General features: G+C 43.7%; 1 protein-coding gene across 29 annotated transcripts in view; it reads left to right on the plus strand.

The window, feature by feature from the left end:
* SMARCAL1 (SWI/SNF related, matrix associated, actin dependent regulator of chromatin, subfamily a like 1) overlaps positions 1 to 22,779 on the plus strand; it is a 61,399-nt gene that overhangs the window by 33,161 nt on the left and 5,459 nt on the right. For 28 of the 29 annotated variants that reach the window (XM_085000869.1, XM_085000873.1, XM_085000881.1 and 25 more), the window contains 5 exons: positions 2,484 to 2,702; positions 9,588 to 9,658; positions 13,039 to 13,141; positions 21,351 to 21,533; positions 22,611 to 22,711. In XM_085000869.1, coding sequence (XP_084856995.1) covers positions 2,484 to 2,702; positions 9,588 to 9,658; positions 13,039 to 13,141; positions 21,351 to 21,533; positions 22,611 to 22,711 — 677 coding nt within the window. Of the gene's footprint in view, positions 1 to 2,483; positions 3,833 to 4,847; positions 5,377 to 9,587; positions 9,659 to 13,038; positions 13,142 to 21,350; positions 21,534 to 22,610; positions 22,712 to 22,779 lie in introns of those variants that run through there. The other variant, XR_014830402.1, reaches the window with a different exon arrangement.

Genomic DNA, 22,779 nt, shown 5'->3' on the forward strand with positions numbered 1-22,779 from the left:
GAATGAAGCCCATTTCCTTACAATAAGAAATGGGGGACACAGAAAGGCGTTTGTGCCCAGGAGCCCTACAGGGTGCTGCTCAGTTACACTATTTGCATCAGAGACTGACCCTTTGGAAAAGTGGCTGCCCCTTGCTCACCATCACCCATGCCACCTGAGAGGGAAAAGCCTTGCCATGCAAGTTCGTGATGTACATAAGATCATCTGCCTTATTTTTAAATACCTTTTTTTAAAAGGAAAAAAACCCATTCAAGTGCTTTAAATATACCCGCTTGCATTCAGAGTAATTTGTGATGTTTTGCAAAGTTAATTGCAAACCATTTTTAGCTGCTTATTGAGGCAGGAAATTTCTGTTATTAAATGTATTTAAAGCCATACACCTCTCTAACAAAATCCGTAATGCTCTTTCCCCAGGGATCAATCCAGTTTAGAGTGTACATAATTATCCTGGTCCCTCAAAGTTCTCCATGTGTGATTTGTACCTCTGTCCTATTTGCAAGTGATCCACCTTCTGAAAAGGATCTTCTCTTCCTCAACTCTCTGGGCGCAGGGTATCATGTTTAGCCAGGGGCTGAAGGCAGAGTTCATTGCCTTTCCTCCCCATGCTGTCCCTTCCTGTGTCCCAGACTCCAGCCACCATCTCCCCAGTCATTCATGCCATCCGTCCTAGGATCCATCCTTTCCCTTCTTGCTGCGCCAGCACCCAAGAAAACAAAGTGAGCCCCTCCCCCATCTCCATATCCTTCCTTCCACCTAGACCAATGCCTGCTACGTAATAAGTTCTCGATAAAAGCTGGTTGGATTTTAAGTATCCCACATTTAAAACTCTTGGTATCATTGGGTTTTAACCTGCATGATCAAAAGCTGATAATATTAGAATGAAGGAGAACAATACCCAAATTAATTATATCCACTTTTCCTAGCATGATTTTTATATAATGCAGCCGGTTAGGCCAGGGCCACTGTGTGTTTGTGTGTGTGGCCAGATTCTTTCATTAAGAGAAGCCACTGAAGAGAATGCCCCATGCCAAGCTCATTTTCAACCCCATAGTGTGAGGCATTTGCTAGAACTTCCAGTTGGTTTCAGAGTATACTTTTTAAAAAGCAGCAGCAGTTTTTGATCATTTTATTTCCCCACCTTTGGCTGTCTCTTCCTGTTCTCAATTTAGCAAAGATTTACAGGACACCTACTGTGTCCCCATGATTATACTCAGCCCGCTGTCCCTGGAAAATGTTGAAGCCCAGCTCGTGTCCTGGGTAATTCACAGTCCAGGGTGGGCGGGTGGAGGCACAAGGGGAGACAGCAGCAGACACCCTGGCTTCCTGATTTTCTATAAGACCATAGAAGTCAGTCCTATTTCCAGTAAAATGGTTAGTGAAGGACAGGGCTTTTTGTTTGTTTGTTTGTGTGGTTTTACTTTTTAGGGCCACACCCATGGCATATGGAAGTTCCCAGACTAGGGGTCGAATCGGAGCTGTAGCTGCTGGCCTACACCACAGCCACAGCAGCTCAGGATCTGAGCCGCATCTTCCACCTACACCACAGCTCATGGCAACACCGGATCCTTAACCCACTGAGTAAGGCCAGGGATCGAACTCACATCCTCGTGGATACTAGTTGGGTTTGTAACCCACTGAGCCACAGTGGGAACTCCCAGGACAGGGTTTTTATTTTAATTGGTAACATCTTCTCCAGCTTCCTTCAGGCACTCCCCACCCCCACCCCTACCCCAGGGTAGTGTTCACCACATCACACTTGGTTGTGCTGGTATAACCCACACTGAGGAAGAACAGCTTTGTAAATCCTTGTAAACCTCATCAGATAAAGATATTACAGCATCATCTATTACACTGTGCAACAGGCTCTGTGGGTGGACCCCTGGGAGGGTTATATCTGTGTTTAATATATAGGAAAATCTGACAAGCTGTCTTGTTTATTTCATTTTTTTTTTTTTTCTTTTTAGGAAAAAAAAAACACTCACAGCTTATGGACATTCCCAGGCTAGGGATCCTACACCACAGCCACAGCAATGCTAGATCTGAGCCACATCCTCAACCTATGGCACAGCTCATAGCAGCGCTGGATCCTTTAGCCCACTGAGTGAGGCCAGGGGTGGAACCCGAATCCTCATGGATATTAGTCGGGTTCTTAACCTGCTGAGCTACCGAGGGAACTCCTCATTAGTTCTTCAGTGTAACAGACACCAAACCCCTTGCCATCTTGCCTTTGCTGCTAGACAGCTTAGTGCCAAATTGTGGGAGGCTATGATAACGTGTTTTTGGTTCACCTCATTCCTCACTTTCTTTCTCCCTTTTCCTTCCTGTTTCGCATTTGTCGTCTGTGAGGTTTTGTTCACCTCTTAAAGCCACTCGAAGGTCTCTGAACAAAACCAAGGGCAGAGAAGGTGGACCCTTGACGTCACGGGCCTGTTCCTTGGCCCTGGGAGAATCTCACAGGCCATGTCTCGGTTCTGCCTCCACAGCTGCCCTGGGGATGGGATTATTCAGGCTCCTCCAACCTCGGAGAGCTGAAGCTCCTGCTGGAGGAGGCGGTCATGCTGCGACGCCTCAAGTGTGACGTCCTTTCCCAGCTCCCAGCCAAACAGCGCAAGATGGTGGTGGTTGCTCCGGGCCAGATGAGTGCCAGGTCTAGAGCCGCCCTGGATGCCGTGGCCAAGGAGATGACCACCAAGAACAAAACCGTGAGTCTGGGGCTGCAGACGGGATTTGGAAGTAATGTGGCCTCCCTGGAGGGGCTCTGCACAGGTCACCCAGAGTCCCCTGACCTTGTCTTTCCGTCACCCATCCCCACCTCCCTGGGCCAGGACAGTGAGCCCCCTCCATTTGCCAGCCCACCTTCCAAGGCTGCTTCCAAGATCCCATATTAATTTGCAGCTTTATACTTACGTAGATCACTGTTGATGGATGGTCATAAAAAATAAACCCCAGGGCAGCCACAGGATGGTAATATATGTTCTGAATCCCTCAAAGAAAGTTGGAATTTATATTTAGTGTATTTTTGTTTTGTTTTGTTTCGATTTTGGCTTTTTAGGGCCAAACCTGCAGCATATGGAAGTTCCCAGGCTACGGGTCAAATCAGAGCTGTAGCTGCCGGCCTACACCACAGTCACAGCAACGCCGGATCCTCAACCTACTGATTGAGGCCAGGGACTGGACCCACAACCTCATGGATCCTTGTTGGGTTTGTTAACACGAAGGGAACTGCACAGGTCACCCATGAAGGGAACTCGTGTATTTAGTGTATTTTAAGAATACTTCAGTCTAGTGACAGTGGTTACAAATTGGTCCTAAGTGTATGTGGTATATATATTCACCCTCCAATCACTGTGTGTCATTTACTTTAGTCAAAGTAACAAATTGATGTTTGTATGACAGAGTTTTCAAACCCTCTTAACCCTTAATCCTTGTTACAGTCATTTATGGTTGGCAGGAAGTTGGCACCCCCATTTTATAGAGAGGGAAACTGAGGCTGACAAGTTGGAATTTGCCCAGGGTCTTATGGCTATTCCATGGCAGTGCCAACCAAGCCTTTTAGCCCTATATTTTAGGGCTCTTTCTACTATGGTGGCTTTATCTTTTCAAAACACTTTCATTTCATATCTGTCTTTAGTGCCATGCTGTGCCAAGTGCTACAGAGTAATCTATACTAGCTCCGTTTCTGTCCCCTTAGGATAAAAACCCTGCCATTTCCATTCCTAAGAAAATAACAGTCATTGACATTTTTTGACATTATCCTCAAGCATTATCTGGGCTTGATATTACCCTGTATACAGAAACTTAGATCCAAATGAGATTCCCACCTTCTAGGAGAGTACAAAATAAATAAGAGTGACAAGAGACAGAATGTGTGATTTAAAAAAAAAAAAATAGATTATTTTACCACATAATCAGAAGACTGGCTCTTAGCTTTTAAGAAACCATGTAGGAGTTCCCGTCATGGCTCAGTGGTTAACAAATCCGACTAAGAACGATGAGGTTTCGGGTTCGATCCCTGGCCTTGCTCAGTGGGTTAAGGATCTGGAGTTACCGTGAGCTGTGTAGGTCGCAGATGTGGCTCGGATCCCTCATTGCTCTGGCTCTGGTGTAGGCCACCAGCTACAGCTCCGATTAGACCCCTAGCCTGGGAACCTCCATGTGCCACAGGTGTGGCCCTTAGAAAAGACAAAAAGACAAGAAAGGAAAAAAGAAACAGTGTAGGGGAGTTCTCGTCATGGCTCAGCTATAACAAATCTGACTAGTATCCATGAGGATGTGGGTTCAATCCCAGGCCTTGCCCAGTGGGTTAAGGATCCAGTGTTAAGGCCGTGAGCTGTGGTGTATGTCACAGACTCGGCTTGGATCTGGCATTGCTATGTGGTGTAGCTACAGCTCCAATTTGACCCCTAGCCTGGGAACCTCCATATGCCATGGGTGGAGCCCTAAAAATACAAAATAAATAAATGAGTAAAAAAGAAACAGTGTAGGACAGAGGATGCACTGGTAAATTGTCTAGTTGCATATAATTTATGCTGTATTGTACATAATTATCTGGGTGGCCTGGAGGAAGTGAGTAGCATAATCTCTTTGCCATGGAGTTTTCATACAAAATTCCATGACAGTGGTGTGGATGTATAGACCAGTGGTTCCCAAATTACATTTCAGTGGAACCACAAGCAGAACCAGGGCCTGCTATTGTTAAAATCAGCGTTGGTGATCTTCTCACTTCTAGAGATAAAAACTCAATGAATAAAAATTTTTTCTCAATTTTAAGTTTTTCTGTTAGAATTCTTTTTTTTTTTCTTCCTTTTCAGGGCCACACCCACAGCACATGGAGATTCCCAGGCTAGGGGTTGAATCGGAGCTACACCTGCCAGCCTGTGCCACAGCCACAGCAACACTGGATCCAAGCCACCTCTGTAACCTACACCACATCCAGCAACACTGGATCCTTAACCCACTGAATGAGGCCAGAGATTGAATCCGAGTCCTCGTGGATTCTAGTCAGGTTTGTTACTGATGATCCACAACGGGAACTAACTCTACCAGACAAGAAAATTAATGAACATGTATAATGTATATAGTATTAATAGAAAAAAATTCAATTGTATGGTATTTTTTAGATGCAAAATGTCTGAATGTTCATAAAATGCTGTTTTACTTCCTTGCATGTGATGGAAAAACATCTATCAGTGTTTCATGGGAGACCCCAAAGAATACCTGTACGCAGTCCACCTCCTGAGCCAAGTGGAGAGCAGCCAGTGTAGACAACTGACAACAGCATCAGTGGGCATTTGAATTGAGGGAGGAAAGTCACATTAAGTGGTCAAGAGACAACTGTCAGTTGTGCTGTGTGGCCAAGAAGAGAAATAAGAAAAAGAAGCATGGGAACTTTGAACTTAGTGCAGCAAGAATTGAAAGCATTTTTTAAACTTTATGCCAATGTGTATAGTTAGATGAGCGGCTCTTTCCAAAGATGATTTCAGATGTGACCCGTAAGTTTGATTTCTGAGTTCACAGTCAATGACGTGAAATTGACTGGGCTGAGCCATGGAAATCAGGAACGTTGGCTCTTCATAAGCACTCCATAGCTTTGCAAATCCCTTAACTCTTTGAGATCTGTTGATATTTTCTTCCCTAAAAAGAGGAGCTTTGACCTGTCTCATGAGCTTGGCGCTGGAGAGGTATGAAAGGCAAGTGGCAGATGCTCTGAGTCACAGCTGCTATGTGATTGTTGTCTATTTCTTCACCCCAGAGTCTTAACACTATTTTGCAGATTGTGAAAACAGACCTTGAGCTTCAGTGTAATTCTTCAGGAACCTAGTGGAGAAGGGGCCTTGAGTTCTTCTCTCCAGTGCTTGAGAGTCGCTATGTGCTTCCTTGGCTTCTTGGGAAAATTAGGTGTGACCCTAAGAGAAATTGAATTGGTGATGCCCAAGCCAGATACTAAATTCTTTTTGATGATAAGATAAATTCTTGAAATTTTGGTTATCTTTTGTGTTCTGTAATGAAAATTCATTTTTATAATGGAAAATTCAAGTAGCAAATGAATTTATGAGCATGACACTTTAGAACGTCAGCACATACTGTAAAGCTCCCAGTTTGGTGCACTTGCAAACAATGGATCCAACTGGGAGCACCCCCCCAACCCCCCCACCAGCTTAAGCTAGGAGGGGGAGCCTGTGTGAGCCAGGGCTTGGACCAGATGGCCATCAACATGCCTTCCAAGCTCTGACTGGCTGTGAAATCCTGAGCTGAAAGAGTTAAAAGGGAGAATCATGGTTTTATGGTTTCAGACTGTGAGTCTACAGGAAGTACCCCCACCACATTTTTACAGTGACTCTGCAGCCCCAAGTTGCCCTGCAGTTTTGCACATTCTGGTGGCTCCAGCAAAGCACTGCTGCCCTGTCAAGAAATGATTCTTTCTTTGTTCCCTCACCCCTTCCCATCTAGAAGAAGACATTTTTTAAAAAGCTTTAAATCACAGAAGCCAAGGTGAAGCAGCCAATTTATAAAACATAATGTACGGCGAAAGCTTTTTCTCATTTTCAGCCGAAATAATAGATAGCTCTTCACAGGCTAAGAAAAGCTGACTCTAATCGTCTTTTGTCTAAAGCCAGTTTTTGATCAGCAAGACCAGGAGCAGAAAAAATGGAACTAGTCCATGCAGACTTCCTGGTGACGGTATCAGCTCACCTTTCTGCCATTTGACAATCCATTTAAATTCCAACACAGAAAAATAAATTAAACTCCCCAGTGGATCTAATTTAATAAAGGTCTCGGAGATAGGAACAAAGAAAGCAGGTTACTTAAAGTTTCCCAGTGGCTGGCAAAAGAAGTGAGATCATTAATAGGCTAGTATGATATCTACTTAGTTTGGGGAGCTTTTTTTTTTTTTTCAAAGATAAAACTATTGATTTCTCCACATTAAAAATATAATAGAGATCTATTTAAAATCTGAAGATTAAAGAAAAGTACATATAATAGCATTTATTAAATTTTTTCATTACTGTACTAGAAAAAAAGATTCACCAACTGCAGTGGCTCCAGTCACTGAGGAGGTGTGGCTTTGATCCCTGGCCCAGCAGTGGGTTAAAGGATCCAGCGTTGCCATAGCTGTGGTGTAGGTTGCCGCTCAGATTCAATCTCTGGCCCAGGATCTCCCATATGCCATGGGTGCAGCCATTCAAAAAAAGATTCATCTATCTTTATTTTTACATAATTATGGCATATATCATTAGGGTATTTTTTTCTATAAAATGTATGTGTATTTCACTTTAAGATATTTATTATATATATCTATATATCATATGTAATAAACAACATATGTATTTTAAAAGCAGAACTGAGAGCCTAGAAAAACAGAAGTGAGAAAGGAAGCAGGTTATAAAACTGCACTGTATACTTTTCCATGTTGTCATGTGTTTTTTGGGTTTTTTTTTTTTTTTTTTTTTTTTTTTGTCCTTTTGCCATTTCTTGGGCCGCTCCTGAGGCATATGGAGGTTCTCAGGCTAGGGGTCGAATCAGAGCTGTAGCCGCCAGCCTATGCCAGAGCCACAGCAACGCGGGATCCGAGCTGCGTCTGCAACCTACACCACAGCTCACGGCAACGCTGGATCCTTAGCCCACTGAGCAAGGCCAGGGATTAAACCTGCAACCTTATGGTTCCTAGTCGGATTCATTAACCACTGCGCCACGACGAGAACTCCTGTCATGTGTTCTTTTAAGGCATGATATTTGAAGACTGCATAATGTTTTCTCTCCTAGCTATATTATAATTTTGCCAATCATTTTTAGTTGGACTTGTAAATGATTCTAGTTCTTCAGTATTCTAAGTACTACTACACTGGAAAAGCAGTTTCCAAGTGAATTTGTATACCTCCAGTTGTATTGTGATGATACATTTTAAGGAGTGAGTTGCTGCATCATGGGGCGTGAGCTTATTTTGAAGGCTTTTGGTACATATTGACAAATCAGCCCCCATAGGGTTAGCCCCGGGTACCACCCCACCCCCAGCCCTATGTAATAAGGACGTTTGTTTTCTCACACCCACATGAGTTCTCCATGTTAAATCTTGGGGCAGGGTTTCTGAACGTGCTTTTTACCATTTCTCCATCTGTTTTGCCCTCTCCCTCTCTAAGAGCAAGTGTGGAGTGAGCGAGCACAGGTGGGAGGGAGGGAGCGACAAGAATGTCTGGAGGACGTGGATACAGATGTGGATGGAGGGCGAGTGGAGTGAGTCTGCTTGAGTCATGCACGCTGTGGGTGATGTCATCATACCACGCCGGCATATCCTGGTGGGGATGCGTTCCCTTGGACGGCCTAACCTGCTGCAGGGCCCTTTGAAGGACATGGATGGACTTCATGTGAGCTCGTAGGCCACAGGAATTGCAAGTGTGCCAAGTCTTATCAGAGTCCTGACAGGTTAAGACACACACACACACACACACACACACACACACACTCACACACGGAATCATGTCTACAGTGTGAATTCCCAGGACGTGTTAGATTGAACTGCTGCCACAAAACAGGAAGGACAGTGGCCACTGCCATGACACATGTACAAAATGAAAGGGGTCCACTAACCTGTCAGTGCCCCCATGGGTTCCTGTGGTCCCTAGTTTTCTTTCTTCTTTCTCTTCAAAACCTAGAGGGAAAGGTAGCTTTTCTTACCATCTGTGCTGTAATTTAAGGTACAGTCCAGCTGTGGCCACATTCCTGAGTTACTCATGAGGTTAGGACCATAGGAGTTTTTACTGTTCAGCCACTTCTTTTTTCCATGAGGAAGCTGTCATGTCAATCACTGGCCTCCCAGGGCCCATGCTGGCTGTTGCAAGGGGGTGGCTGCCCTGCCAAGGATGATGAGAGTGTCTGTCACTTCTGGGAACGCAAGAGTAATGTTGAATGTTAGCTCACATTGCTGTGAAACCATCTAAGCATCTCCTGTGTTGGCATTCTCTCCTGGGATTTCTTTAGATGCAAACGATAGAGAAAGTATGGTTTCTTCTCAAGGGAAGATAGTTCCCTTTTGTGGAGACAAGCCTGAAACACGAGAATAACAGTTTTGAGAGGATACTAGAATAGACCAGTTGGGGTCAGGTGGAATTGATATAGTCACAGAGGCGAGCTTAGCAGGTTGTATATGGACATAAGTTGGCAGAAGAAAAGGGGTGGGGTGCACATCCTAAGCCAATGCTATGTGTAAGTTGCCACCAGGCTATAATACCTATAGTAAACAGGTGAGCTTAGCCAGGCTGCCTTCCAGCTGAGCATGTGAGCTTTGTATGGATGGTATAGCCCTACCTGAAGTGCCTTTCCAAACTGCTTTCATGTCCTTGCCTTGTTGGATTCTCACAATGGTTCTCAAAGGATGACAGAGTAGCTTATTATAATGCCATGTCTCCCAGGACAAAAGCAGAGTCCAGACAGTTCCTACGATTTGGCTAAAGCGGGTGGATGAATCAGAGGCTCTTGGCTCTGGTGACTAGTGTTGGGATTTGTACAGCTCCTGGTGGCAATAATTATGTCTCTGCATCCCAGAGTTCTCAGAGTAGGAAACTTTAAACCCTCAATTTCTCCTTCCACAGAAACTGCAGCAGAAAGAAGCCCTCATTCTCTTCTTCAACAGAACAGCGGAGGCTAAAATCCCGTGTGTCATGTAAGTGGTCACCAAGTGTTGACTTCTCTCTGTCTCTGTTTTAAAAAGACACACCTATTACCTTAATCGGCCAGAGTGGTTTTACTGCCTTATAAGAAATGATTAAAGATTTGAATCATGGCTGCCTTGAATATAAAGTTTAGGGCACCATGGCCCCATCGCCCAAGAGGCATAAGTAGACTTGTCTCTGGAGCACTGCCAGGATGTGCTTGTGGTCCTTCTGAGATCCCATCTTAACCCAGGTGAGCTAGAGCTGCAGCCAATTACAAGGAGGATGGGGCGACCCAAACACTAAAGGGAGGTTTTCCTCTTACTAAGAGAACTGCTTACTTGCCTGTAAGAAAAAATTAGGGCTTTCACAGAAGATGGAGAGGCTGCCTTTCAGAGATGCTCTGGTCTTCTCCAAAGACATCTATTATTTACCTAAGAAAGAAGATGAATGTCAACCTTTGTTCAAAAGATATGGGCAGGTGGCCATTGTCCCACTTGGTCTCCTGCCTCCTAATACTAAAGCTGAAGTAATCATTTCTGTTCTTAAAATGATTCACTGACTTGAAAAAAATCTCATTTGTTTGCTTTTGCTAAAGAAAGAAAAACCCACTGCTGTGCTCATATCAGCGTGGTAGACTTGAAGCAATCCTGACAACATGCAGCTTGCCTAATTTTTTATTGTTTAACATTCCCCTGAGACTCCAGCAGGATAATAGTCCAAGTGAAGGAATTGCAATGGAAATGAATTTAGGGTGGGTTGAGAGCAGCCTCCTCATCTCCTGCCTCCCCAGCCTCTCCGCACCCTGAAACATGGTCTGAGAGTGAGTTGCCTACATTGCTCAAATCTCAGGCTGTCCACAAAGACCGCTGAATGTTGGGTGGCTCTCCTGCACCCTCTGGGTGCTGCCATTTTCATTTATGATACTGTGACGAGACTAATGAACTCCAGATGTGGATTTTGTGGCCTGGAAACGCCTCTCTTAGGAACGGATCTGAATTGCCCCCATGACCCCATTCCCACGTGCTGCTGAGTAACAAATGGCAAGGACATGAGCCTTTTCCCAGCTCTTTCAGCTTGTGACCTACAAAATCCAGGGTCCTTTGATTGCTGGGCCCAGAACCACCCATTTCCCTTAGAAGTTTTAAGTCTCACCATTTTCCCACCTTATAAGTCAACTTTGACAATACCTTGACTTAGTCCGTTCATGCTGCTATAACAAAAATAGCATAGGCCATGTACCCTAAGCAACAGACATATATTTCTCACAGTCCTAGAGGCTGGGAAATCCAAGTTCAAGGGGCTGGCACATCCAGGCCTGATGGGAGTTCTCTCCCTGGCTATAGACAGCCACCCTCTCTCTGTGTCCTCGCAGGGCACCAGGGGTAGGGTGCTCTCTGTTGTCTTCTCTTCTATAAGATCTCTGATGCCATCTCCCCCATAGGCCCCACCTCCCTGTGCCATCACACTGGGGGATTAGGATTCCAGCATGTGAATTGGGGGTGGGAGGACACAAAACCTTCAGTCTGTAACATACCGTATACAGACTTTTTCAAAATTCCGTGGTAAATGATCTAGTGCTTTATAGTTTCCAACAGTTGTGACATCTGTTAACTCCTTTCACATGCACAGCCTCTTTGTGAGATTAGTACAGCAAGTTAAAATGCAGAAACTGAGTAAATCTCCTGTAAATCTCTGAATTTCATAATCACACAACTCGTAGTGGAAATTGGATTATAAATCTTAAAAACCCCCGTTTCCTCTGATAGTCTCTCTTCTTCCCCTTTTTTGCTGTCGTTTGTTTTCGTTTTAATGGACGCATTTCAATGGAAAAGCCAAGGTTATTATGGTCGGCAAATATTTGCAGCCTGGTAGCTCAGGGACACGAGGAAGGGCAAAGCAGCAGCGCCATGTCCAAGATTTGGAGAGAAGAGAAGCACTAGGAAAATGGGGGCTATGCTATTTATGGGCTGGCCATGTTAATTTTATGGCCTTGTGACTTTCTGATGCTGTACCAATAGGCTTTGTTGCTTATATCATGGCAAATTTTAGGTCAAAGTAATTAGGTTACGCTAGTACCAACAATTCACAAATTGAACTGAAATCCATACCCTGGTTGGCCATAGTGTTGTTTGAAAATAATTCTTTAGAAGACAGTTCGCTTACCTTCCCATCCCCTGCTTGTACTGTAATAGGAGACCTTGAGATTTGTCCTTCTCCAAGGAGAGCAAGGCCTGTTCTCTGCTAAGATACATCCAGGCGCGGGGATGGTCTTGGGCAGGGCGAGCGCTCTTGTGTCCTGTCTGAGGAAGCTCACCTTCCCTCTGCCTGTGCAAGAGCTGCAACCTGTACTAGGACTGGGAACCCTTTTGGGGCGCCAGTGCCAGGGCAAGCCTAGAGCTCTGCCGACTGGGAGACTCCTTCCTACAGCTCCCCAGGGGGTAACTGCCTTCCTTTCTCACCTCAGGTAAAGATAAGGAGCAGAAAGTCAAGAAAAAACAGCGAATGGAAGAGAGAAGTAAAGGGAGAATAAAGACCAGGCAAATAGGAGTTCCTGTTGTGGCTCAGAGAGTTAAGAACCCGACTAGTATTCATGAGGACACGGGTCTGACCCCTGTCCTCACTCAGTGAGTTAAGGATCTGTGAGCTGCAGCATAGGTTGTAGATGCTGCTTGGATCTGGTGTGGCTGGGGCTATGGTGTAGGCCAGCAGCTCCAGCTCCAATTTGTCTCCAGGCCTGGAAACTTCCATATGCTGCAGGTGTAGCCTAAAAAGGAAAAAAAAAAAAAAAAGACCCAGCAAATAAGGCTTTTCACCCTATATTCCTTGGCCTCGGCAAATAATTCACTTATCACTGCCTTAACTGCAGGCCCTGTGGTTTGCAGTCTGATGTGTGAGGGAACTTGAAAGCTAATATGTTATTACATATGTCTCAGTGGTGCACTTCCAGAAATTTAATTGCTGTCAGGAATTCCTTAATCCTTGTCCAGGCATTTTCACATTTAGAGATGATACTTCCATTTTTATCGAAAAGACATTATAATGATAGTAGCAGCCAAAGTGCAAACTGTTAATTGTCTCGTTGGACCCCCAGTAGTAAGAATGTTTCGATAACTTATCAGAGATACATAAAACATAGGGATACTTCCATTTATTTCTGTGTGGGAGATGACTGAAAAGCAGAGAGAACTCTCTGCACGTGGCAGAAGGTGCCTTCCCCACAGGGGAAAGGGGGAGAGGGCAGCTCTCAGAGAAGGGAGAGAACAGGTTGTGGGGGGCAGGTACCCAGAAGGTGTCCCCCACAGATGCAGTCACTTTTCAGTAGTTAACCTCAGTTGGATTGCATGAATGTTTCCTGTTTCATTTATGATGTTATCATTGTCAACTACAGCGAGTATATCCTGGACCTACTGGAAAGTGGAAGAGAGAAGTTTCTGGTGTTTGCCCACCATAAGGTGGTTCTGGATGCAGTTACCGAAGCGCTCGAGAGGAAAGTAAGCTCCCTTTGAAATTCGGCATAGGATGCTTATTTTTTTTTAATTGAAGTATAGTTAATTTACAGTATTGTGTTAGTTTCAAGTGAGCACAGGATACTTTTATTGTTTGTGTGTTGGCTGCTGAGTTTTGTTCTGGGCAGACTGAGGTGATATCTGAGCAAAGAAGTGAGGCGGCAGTTTCCAGAAACATTGCAGCAGAATTTGAAAAATTTCTCTCAGTTATAGAACCACAGTGGGGTCAAAATATATTCCCAGTGGTGTCATTTATCTTCCTCCATGCTTTATACAGATATCCCAGGAGTCCTGTTTTGGGAACATCTCCCACTGGGTCTTCCATTATCCTGTATAAATAATTACAAAACAGGAGGGAGCAAAAATTGTTCACTTGTGTGAAGACAAGTATTTATATGAATATCCTCCCCGCTTTTTTTTTGTCTTTTAGGGCCACACCACAGCATATGGAGGTTCCTAGGCTAGGAGTCGGAATCAGAGCTGCAGCTACCAGCCTGCACCACAGCCACAGCAGTGCCAGATCCAAGCCATGTCTACAGCAACCTACACCACAGCTCACAGCAACTCCGGATCCTTAACCCATTGAGCCTGACCAGGGATCGAACCTGCGTAGTCAAGGATACTAGTCAGATTTGTTTCCACTGAGCCACCACGGGAACTCTCTTCTCTTCCCCTTTCTTTGCTCCTCCTTGTTTCTGTCAAAGTGCTTTTATTAATTATATGTTCCCCAGTACAAACTTCAGTACAGAGTTTTATGACTCTCATTAAATTGAGTGAAAAATATCTAGAAAGATTTCCAAGGATGTTCATTAAAACTCAACCCATCATGCTTTCATCTCTCTTTTCATTTTTGGTTAAATTTGGAACCATAAATTGCCTTTCATCTTCCTTCATCTCTTACATTTATGTTTTATTTCAAATACACAGAAGGGGAGTTTCCTGTTGTGGCTCAGTGAGTTAAGAACCTGACATAGTGTCTGTGAGGATGTGAATTCGATCCCTGCCTCACTCAGTGAGTTAAGGATCCAGCATTGCCTCAAGCTGTGGCATAGGTCATAGATGTGGCTTGGATCCAGTGTTGCTGTTGCTGTTGCATAGGTCTACAGCTGCAGCTCCAATTCAGCATCTGGCCTGGGAACTACCATATGCTGCAGGTGTGGCACTAAAAAGAAAAAAAGTGGGGTACAGAGAAATATACAACAAACACTGTGTCCCTCATCCAGATTTAATAAATGAAGTTTTGCTGTATTCAAAGTTTTTAACCTTTTAAAAATTATAGTTGATTTACAATTTGTGCCAGTTTCTGCTATAGAGCAGAGTGACTCAAAATTTATTTTTAAGTAATAAAATAGCCCTCTCATTCATTCCTCTTCCTTCCTCTTTGGAAGTAACCACTTTCCTGACTCCTCCCCCTCCATATTGTAATACTCCACTCTAAGTATGTATCCTTAAACGATACATATTCTCCTTTGTATATTTTTTAGACTTATATAAACAGCAGTGTAGTATAAATACCTTGAAGTTTACTTTTATGTTCAACATTACTTTTTTTTTTATCTTTTTTTTTTTTTTTTTTTGTCTTTTTGCCATTTCTTGGGCCACTCCCCACATATAAAGGTTCCCAGGCTAGGGGTCCAATCAGAGCTGTAGCTACCGACCTACACCAGAGCCACAGCAACTTGGGATCCAAGCCGTGTCTGCAACCTACACCACAGCTCACGGCAACGCTGGATCCTCAACCCACTGAGCAAGGGCAGGGATGGAACCCGCAACCTCATGGTTCCTAGTCGGATTCGTTAACCACTGCGCCACGACAGGAACTCCAGTTCAACATTACTTTTGAGATTTCTCTTTGTAGCATTACAGGTTCAGTTCACTCACTACTGGATGACTGTTCCATAGTTTACCCATTCTCCTGCTGATGGGTGTTGAATTTTATTCACTGTTACGCAAATATTTCTGTATATGTTATGTACCTACCTAAGTATGTCTTCTGTATGTACATAGGCATGTCCAGGCATGATCTTGCATGATCCTTGGATAGGCTTATCTTCAGCTCTGCTGGATGTTGTCAGTTTGCACCTTGCTCTCTAAGGTAGTTCCTCCTGTTCTGTGTGCTCATCACCGCTTAGTATTAATCAGACTTTTTACTTTTGCCAATACAGTGAAATGAAGTCTCATTTCACTCTTTTTTCTTTTTTTTTTTTTTTTTTTGTGGCTTCTTAGGGCTGAACCCGTGGCATATGGAGGTTCCCAGGCGAGGGATCAAATTGGAGCTGTAGCCACCAGCCTACAGCACAGCCACAGCAATGCCAGATCCAAGCCACGTCTGTAACCTACCCCACAGCTCACAGCAAAGCAGATCTTTAACCCATTGAGCTTAACCGACTAAGCGAGGCCGGGGACTGAACCTTCGTCCTCGTGGAGGCTAGTCAGATTTGTTGCCACTGAGCCACAACAGAAACTCCTTCATTCTCGTTTTAATTTGCCTTTCCCTGACTACCAGTAAAAGGCATATCTTTTAATGTGTTATTTGGTCATTTCAGGCTCTCTTCTGTGGATATTCTGTTTGTGTCCTTTGCCTGTTTTTTTGTTGATGATTTGTCTTTTTCTCATCTATTTGAAAACAGTATTCCTAAATTCTAGATATTAATCCTTTATCAGTTATCTTTTCATATTGTTTCTATTGAACAGTTTCAAATTTTTATTTTGATTTTTAATGATAACGTATTTCAAGTATATTTGTTATTTCCTATATGGTCTTTAACTTTTTTGACTGGTTTAAGGACTCCTTTCCTGCTTGAGGTCATGAAGATTTTCTTCTGTTTTTTATTTGTTTGCTTGCTTGCTCTTCCTGAAAATTTTAGAGGTGGCCCATTAATCCACCTGGGCTTGAATTTTATATATAATACAGGGAGCCAGCCAATGAATTAAAAGCTATAGTCCTTAGAAAGAAAAAAATCAGAGCTATTACTAGTTTTGAGAAACCAAATTAATTTGAAAACTATTAGAATGCATAAAAGTTTATTGTAGAGTGCTTAGGTTCCAAATAAAATAAATTGCTTTTTTTATGTACCAGCTATAACTAATTAGTTATTGTAATGGGAATAAGCTAAATTCATAGAAACAAATAGAAAGTACCAATAATGATATCACGGGAAGAGTGTAGAAACTTAAGAGTTGCAGAGAGCTGTGCCATGTTCCTCTGTGAAAAGCTAAAAAGTAAAAATGCCTGTCCATCCCAAATTAACTTGTAGGTTAATTCAGTTCTAAGAAAAAGCCCAATTGACTTTCTTTTTAATTTTTTTTTAATTTTAAAATTTTATTGAAGTAGAGTTGACTTACAGTGCTGTGGTAATTTCTGCTACACAGCAAAATGAGTCAGTTGCACATATACATACATCCATTCTTTTTGAGATTCTTTTCCCATATAGATTATGGGAATATTCAGTAGAGTTCTCTGTGTTGTACACCAGGTCCCCATTGCCCCACCATTCCATATTCCTGCCACAGTGTGCATGTGCCAATCAGAAACCCCCACCAACTGGATTTTTTTAAAGGAACTTTATACTATTATTATAATAGAGTTTCAAAAAAATAAGCAAGAACAGTATCCAAGACAACTTTGAAAAAAGAAGTGCAATGTTGATAGACTTTTTCCTTCAGGTATTAAAATCTATTCTAAAACTCAGTCATGTCGTTTCAAGAACTGAAGGCCAGATGTGTGCAATGAATAGAAAGCCTTTTAATAAAAAGCAAATATATGACCAAAGAGTTATCACAAATCAGATTTAATGTATTCACAGGTAAAGTTTGGGTAATTGGCTAAGTAATTGGAAGGGAAACTTAAACGAAACTTTAATTCATTGTTTAGTATATTAAATTCCAGGTGAGTCAAAGCTTTCTGAAACAATGTATTAGAAGAAAATATGGATATCACTTATATCTGGAATCTAATATACGGCACAAATGAACCTTTTCACAGAAAAGAAAATCATGGACTTGGAGAATAGACTTGTGGTTGCCAAGGGGGAGGGGCAGGGAGTGGGATAGATGGGGAGCTTGGGGTTAATAGATGGAGACTATTGCCTTTGGAATGGATAAGCAATGAGATCCTGCTGTGTAGTACTGGGAACTATGTCTAGTCATTTATGATGGAGCATGATGTGAAAAAAAAGAATGTATACATATATGTGTAACTGGGTCATCATGCTGTATAGTAGAAAATTGACAGAACACTGTAAACCAGCTATAATGAAAAAAAATAAAAATCACTATATAAAAAAAGAGAGATGAACATAGAGCTAGCTGATCACCGGACTGGGAGGGAATGACTTTCTAAGCATAAAAATAATGATGAGGGAGTTCCCGTGGTGGCGCAGTGGTTAACGAATCTGACTAGGAACCATGAGGTTGCGGGTTCCATCCCTGCCCTTGCTCAGTGGGTTAAAGATCCGGCATTGCCGTGAGCTGTGGTGTAGGTTGCAGACGCAGCTCGGATCCCGCGTTGCTGTGGCTGTGGCGTAGGCCAGTGGCTACAGCTCCGATTAGACCCCTAGCCTGGGAACCTCCATATGCCACGAGAGCGGCCCAAGAAATGGCAAAAAGACAAAAAACAAACAAACAAACAAACAAACAAAAATAATAATAATTAAAAAAAATAATAATGATGAGGTAGTTTACATGTGGTACAGTGGGTTAAGGACCCAGCATTGCTGCAGCTGCAGCATAAGTTGCAGCTGCAGCTCCAATTCACCCCTGGCCCAGGAGCTTCCATATGCTGCAGGTCCAGCCATTAAAAAAAAAAAAAGAAAAAAAATGATGAAAGAAATTACAAAGGAAGAAAGTGATTCAAATTACTAAAAACCACAATATACACAGTGGTTAAATCATGGTTCTTGTACACATATTTTTTTTGGCAGGGCAATTTGGCAATAACTTAGCATGCACACAAATTTTTCCATCGTCATCTTCTAGGAATTTATCCTAAGGAAATAACCAGACCAGTCAGGTAGATTTGTGTGCAAGAGTATTAGTCATGTTTTATTTATAATATTGATTAATTAGAAACCCAAATGTTCAACAGTAGGTGTCCCATTTTTTTTTAATTTCTTTTATTTTTTTCTATTTTTTTTTTATTACTCAAATGAATTTATCACATCTGTAGTTGTATAATGATCATAACAATCTGATTTCACAGGATTTCCATCCCACAGCCCAGGCACATCCCCCCACCCTAGGTGTCCCATTAAATAACAGTCCATCTATCCATGAAAAATAATGGCACAGATCACTGCTCCTTTGTGGAGTTCACTGGACCCTTTAAGAATCAAATATGATAGCTTAGTGGTTAGAAGTCGGTGCTTTCACCTCTCTGGCCCAGGTTTGATCCCTGGTCTGGGAACTCCCATATCAAGCTGCTGTACACCTCAGCCAAAAAAAAAAAAATCTGAACTATGAATTTTGTTGAAACGATAATTTTTTACAAAACCTGTCAAGTCAGCGGAGGTTTTAAAAATGTCCAGTGCTCACTCTTGATACAGTGCAGTGAGCTGGACATGCTTATACATTACATGTTAGAAAGTAACTTTGTAGAGTTCCTGTCGTGGCACAGTGGAAATGAATCCAACTAGGAACCATGAGGTTGCAGGTTCGATCCCTGGCCTCGCTTAGTGGGTTAAGGATCCGGCATTGCCGTGAGCTATGGTGTAGGTCGCAGATATGGCTCGGATCTGGCTTTGCTGTGGCTCTGGCATAGGCCGGTATCAACAGCTCCAATTGGACCCCTAGCCTGGGAAGCTCCATATGCTGCGGGCACAGCCCTAAAAAAAAAAAAAAAAAAAAAAAGACAAAAAAAAAGACAAAAAAAGAAAAAAGAAAGTAACTTTGTGATAATATGAGGAGCCTTCAATTAAGTTTTTTCCTCATAACACTTTGAGTTTTAATAGTCTCATCTAAGAATATAACCAAATATGGGCAAAGAACCAAGAATAGGTTTATTTTAACCCATCTTCAAACATTTAATTTAGTAACTTTATTGAGGTATAATTACCATGCAGTAAACTGCACATATTTGAAGTGTACAAGTGGGTAAAGATCAGGATAGTTATTGAGAGACAGAATGAAAAGTGGCCACCGAACTGAGAAGGTATCTTGAGACCAAAAAACAAGACGGGCAGCTCCATATGATCAATGGATCAGTTTATTATTGGGTAACTTCCAGACAGGACTGGGTGGATAGTGATCCAGAAGCAATGGCCTGCACTCTTCAGTGCTGAGGAGCCACTAGGAATATTGTGTAGTTGACTTGGGGTATTATGTGGGTATGTGCTTGGGGACAGGAGTGCATTCCTAAGTCAAGATTTTTGATGGGTAACTAGTCTCCTGAGTGTCAGAAATACGTCATCGTATGTCACTGTCATTGGCGACTAATGGAGCATATCGGCCACCTGGACCTAATGATTATTAAACAGTATCTATTAATTACAAAGCCTTTGATGACAGGCAAGAGACTTACTACACTACACCCTAGGTAGCGTCAGTGGAAGGACAGGAGGAACTGGACGGGCGCAAGATGGTGTGAGTTATGCTAACAGCCGCACAGTAGTGAATGGACCCATCAGCCCCAGAAGTGTCCTCCTTGCCTTTGTAATCCCTGTCCTGTAATCTCCAGGCCACTACTGATCTGCTATCACTATAGAATAATTTGCATTTTTAGAGCTTAATATAAATGTGGAATCATACATTGTATACTTTTTAAAAATCTGATTTCTCTCAACATATTTTGAGATTCATACATGTTAGTGCATATGTCTACAACAGTTCATTTCCTTTATTGATGAGTAATATTCCATTGTATGCATATACCACAATTTTTTATCCACTCACCTGTTGGTGGACATTTGTCAACCCATCCTTTTTTAGTGAAAATTAGAAACCCCTCCAAATGTGAATAAATAGATAAATGGTTAAATTATACTAATTTAGTTTCTTTACAATATACTGTTTAGTGGAGAAAAGCAAAATGTAGAATTATTTATGGAGTCCTGTTGTGGGTCAGCACATTATGAATCAGACTAGTATCCGTGAGGATGCAGGCTCAATCCCTAGCCTCACTCAGTGGGTTAAGAATCCTGTGTTGCCGTGAGCTGTGGTGTAGGTCACAGATGTGGTTCGGATCCTGAGTTGCTTTGGCTGTGGCAGAGGCTGGCAGGTGTGGCTCTGATTTGACCCCTACCCTAGGAACTTCCATATGCCATGGGTGCAGCCCTAAAAAGACCAAAAAAACAAAAACAAAAACAAAAGGCAACTATCAGATAAGACCTAGCACTCTTGGGCATTTATCTCAGAGGGATGAAAAACATGTTCACATGAAAACTTGTACACAAATGTTCTTGACAGCTTTACTTGTAGTAGTGCAAAGCTGGAACCAACCCCGATGTCTTTCCGAAAGTGAATGGCTAAACCATGGTACATCCATGCCACAGATCTCTGCTCAGCAATGAGAAGGAATGAGCTACCTGTGCGGTGAACCACCCACAGAGCAGCGGCTTGGATGACCCTCCAGGCAATGATGCTGAGCAGAAAGAGCCCAGCCCCAAAGGTTACACAGTGTTTAGCCCCATTTATATAACATTCCTGAAGTGGAGCATTTTAGAAATGCAGGACAGATTAGTAGGGACTGAGGGGGTGAGGGGAAAGCAGGAGGGAGGTGGTCGTGGCTAAAAAAGGGCTAGGGAGCATCCCTCTGTGCTTAGAAGTGTTCACCATCTCCACTGTGACGGTGGGTATGTGAAAACCCTCATGTGAAATAAAACTTTAGGATGCACATGTGCACACACATGAGTTTAAATAAAACCGGGGACATCTGGCCAAGATCAGTGGATTGTATCAAAGTCAGTATACAGTTGTGATATGCTATACTTTTACCAATATCACCATCAGGGGAAACTGGGCCAAAATGCAAGGGATCCCTCTGCATTATCGCTTAAACCACAGGCCAATCTAAAATTATCTAAATAGCAGTTTTAGCTGGAAAGGAAAGACCAGCAAAGAAGCTCAGAAAGTGGTACCGAGTATTGGGCTTGCAGCTCTGCCCAGCTGTGAGCCCGAGCAGCCGGGCTCTGTCCTTGGAGCTGTGGCGTCAAGACCCTGGCACTGTGCTCCCACCCCGCCTCCTTCCTTGTCCCTGCAGCGCGTGCAGCACATCCGCATCGACGGATCCACCTCCTCAGCTGACCGTGAGGACCGGTGCCAGCGGTTCCAGCTGTCCAAGGGGCACGCCGTGGCCGTGCTGTCCATCACCGCCGCCAACATGGGCCTCACCCTCTCCTCGGCTGATCTGGTGGTGTTCGCAGAGCTGTTCTGGAACCCAGGGGTAAGGGGTATGCTTCTGGCTGCAGGGAAGAGGGGGCTAGTGTCCGCGGGGGAGGCGGGGTTTCTGTGCACCGTCCCTGCTGCCAGTATCATCTTCCCTCCGTTTCTTAGGCCTCACAAACATGTCTAGACTCTCTACACATCTGTCTTGACCTCTGTTGGCTGGGTAGCAGGTCTTCATAGCAGGCTACTAAGTAGGATTATCGACTCCTTATGATCGATGGGCAAATTAAAGTTTTAGAAAGAATCTCAGGACCCATCTCTCCATGAAGAAATCCAGGCGCAGAGAGCTCAGGAGAATAGCTGTTACTTACGGGGAGCCCGTGGCAGCCCCGGTCCCAGCCCAGGCCTCTGACTTCCCAGGCTGACCCCTTTTATCACCCAACCCCGTGAGCCGCTTACCAATGGAGGCACAACAGGACTGCATGGGTGTTCCCTCAACACAGCTGTGGTGCCCACTGGCCTTATGTGGTCAGCTCAGGGCAGTGACAGCAGATGGAAAGCATTTGTTTGGGTTCATAAAGTTTTCTCCTGAATTCCAGAAGAAAGTTCTTTCCCTTCCGATGATCTGATGCGGCGTGGCGCACATTGATCACACGTCGGCCGCTGCGGTAACAACAGGCATACTTAGAGGTTGAAGGCATTTTATAATAGAAACCACATGCTCCGGTTTACCCCCATATAAAAAGGCCTGATCATATATGGCCTCTCCCCTGGCGCAGTATTTTTATCCGATAGAAGATAACTTTATTCCGCGGAGGAAGAATAGAAGCGTGCCGAGTCTCCTTTGTTTGCCCTTTGTCGTGGCTGATGGCAGAGCTGAAGCTCGCTCTCCCACCACGGCGCCCAGCAGGGGGCGGACAGCCTACATCCACAGCTACCCAGCTTCAGATTGAGTCCCCTGGTGTTGTGTTTGCTTCTCCCTTTGTCAGATGACAGGTTGTTTGTGGTTAGAGGCTCGCAGATCCCTGCTACATGACATGTAGTTGGGGGGAGGGGGTGTGGTAGACTCTGGGGGCAAGGGGCTGCCTACTCTGGTGGCCTTGACCACATGCAGCCTGATCCCCTCGCCTGGCAGGTGCTGATGCAGGCTGAGGACCGGGTGCACCGCATCGGACAGTCCAACTCCGTGGGCATCCACTACCTGGTGGCGAGAGGCACAGCTGACGACTACCTTTGGTGAGGCCGCTGGCTGGCGGGTATGGGGGTGGACATGGATCAGTATTTCCTTTGCTCCCTAAGAGCCT

The sequence above is a fragment of the Sus scrofa genome, chromosome 15 (genome assembly GCF_054392235.1).
Source record: "Sus scrofa isolate SSC_HxYL_T2T_F1_AM1 chromosome 15, Sscrofa_HxYL_maternal_Yorkshire_Landrace_v2.0, whole genome shotgun sequence".
NCBI classification, from domain to species: domain Eukaryota; kingdom Metazoa; phylum Chordata; class Mammalia; order Artiodactyla; family Suidae; genus Sus; species Sus scrofa.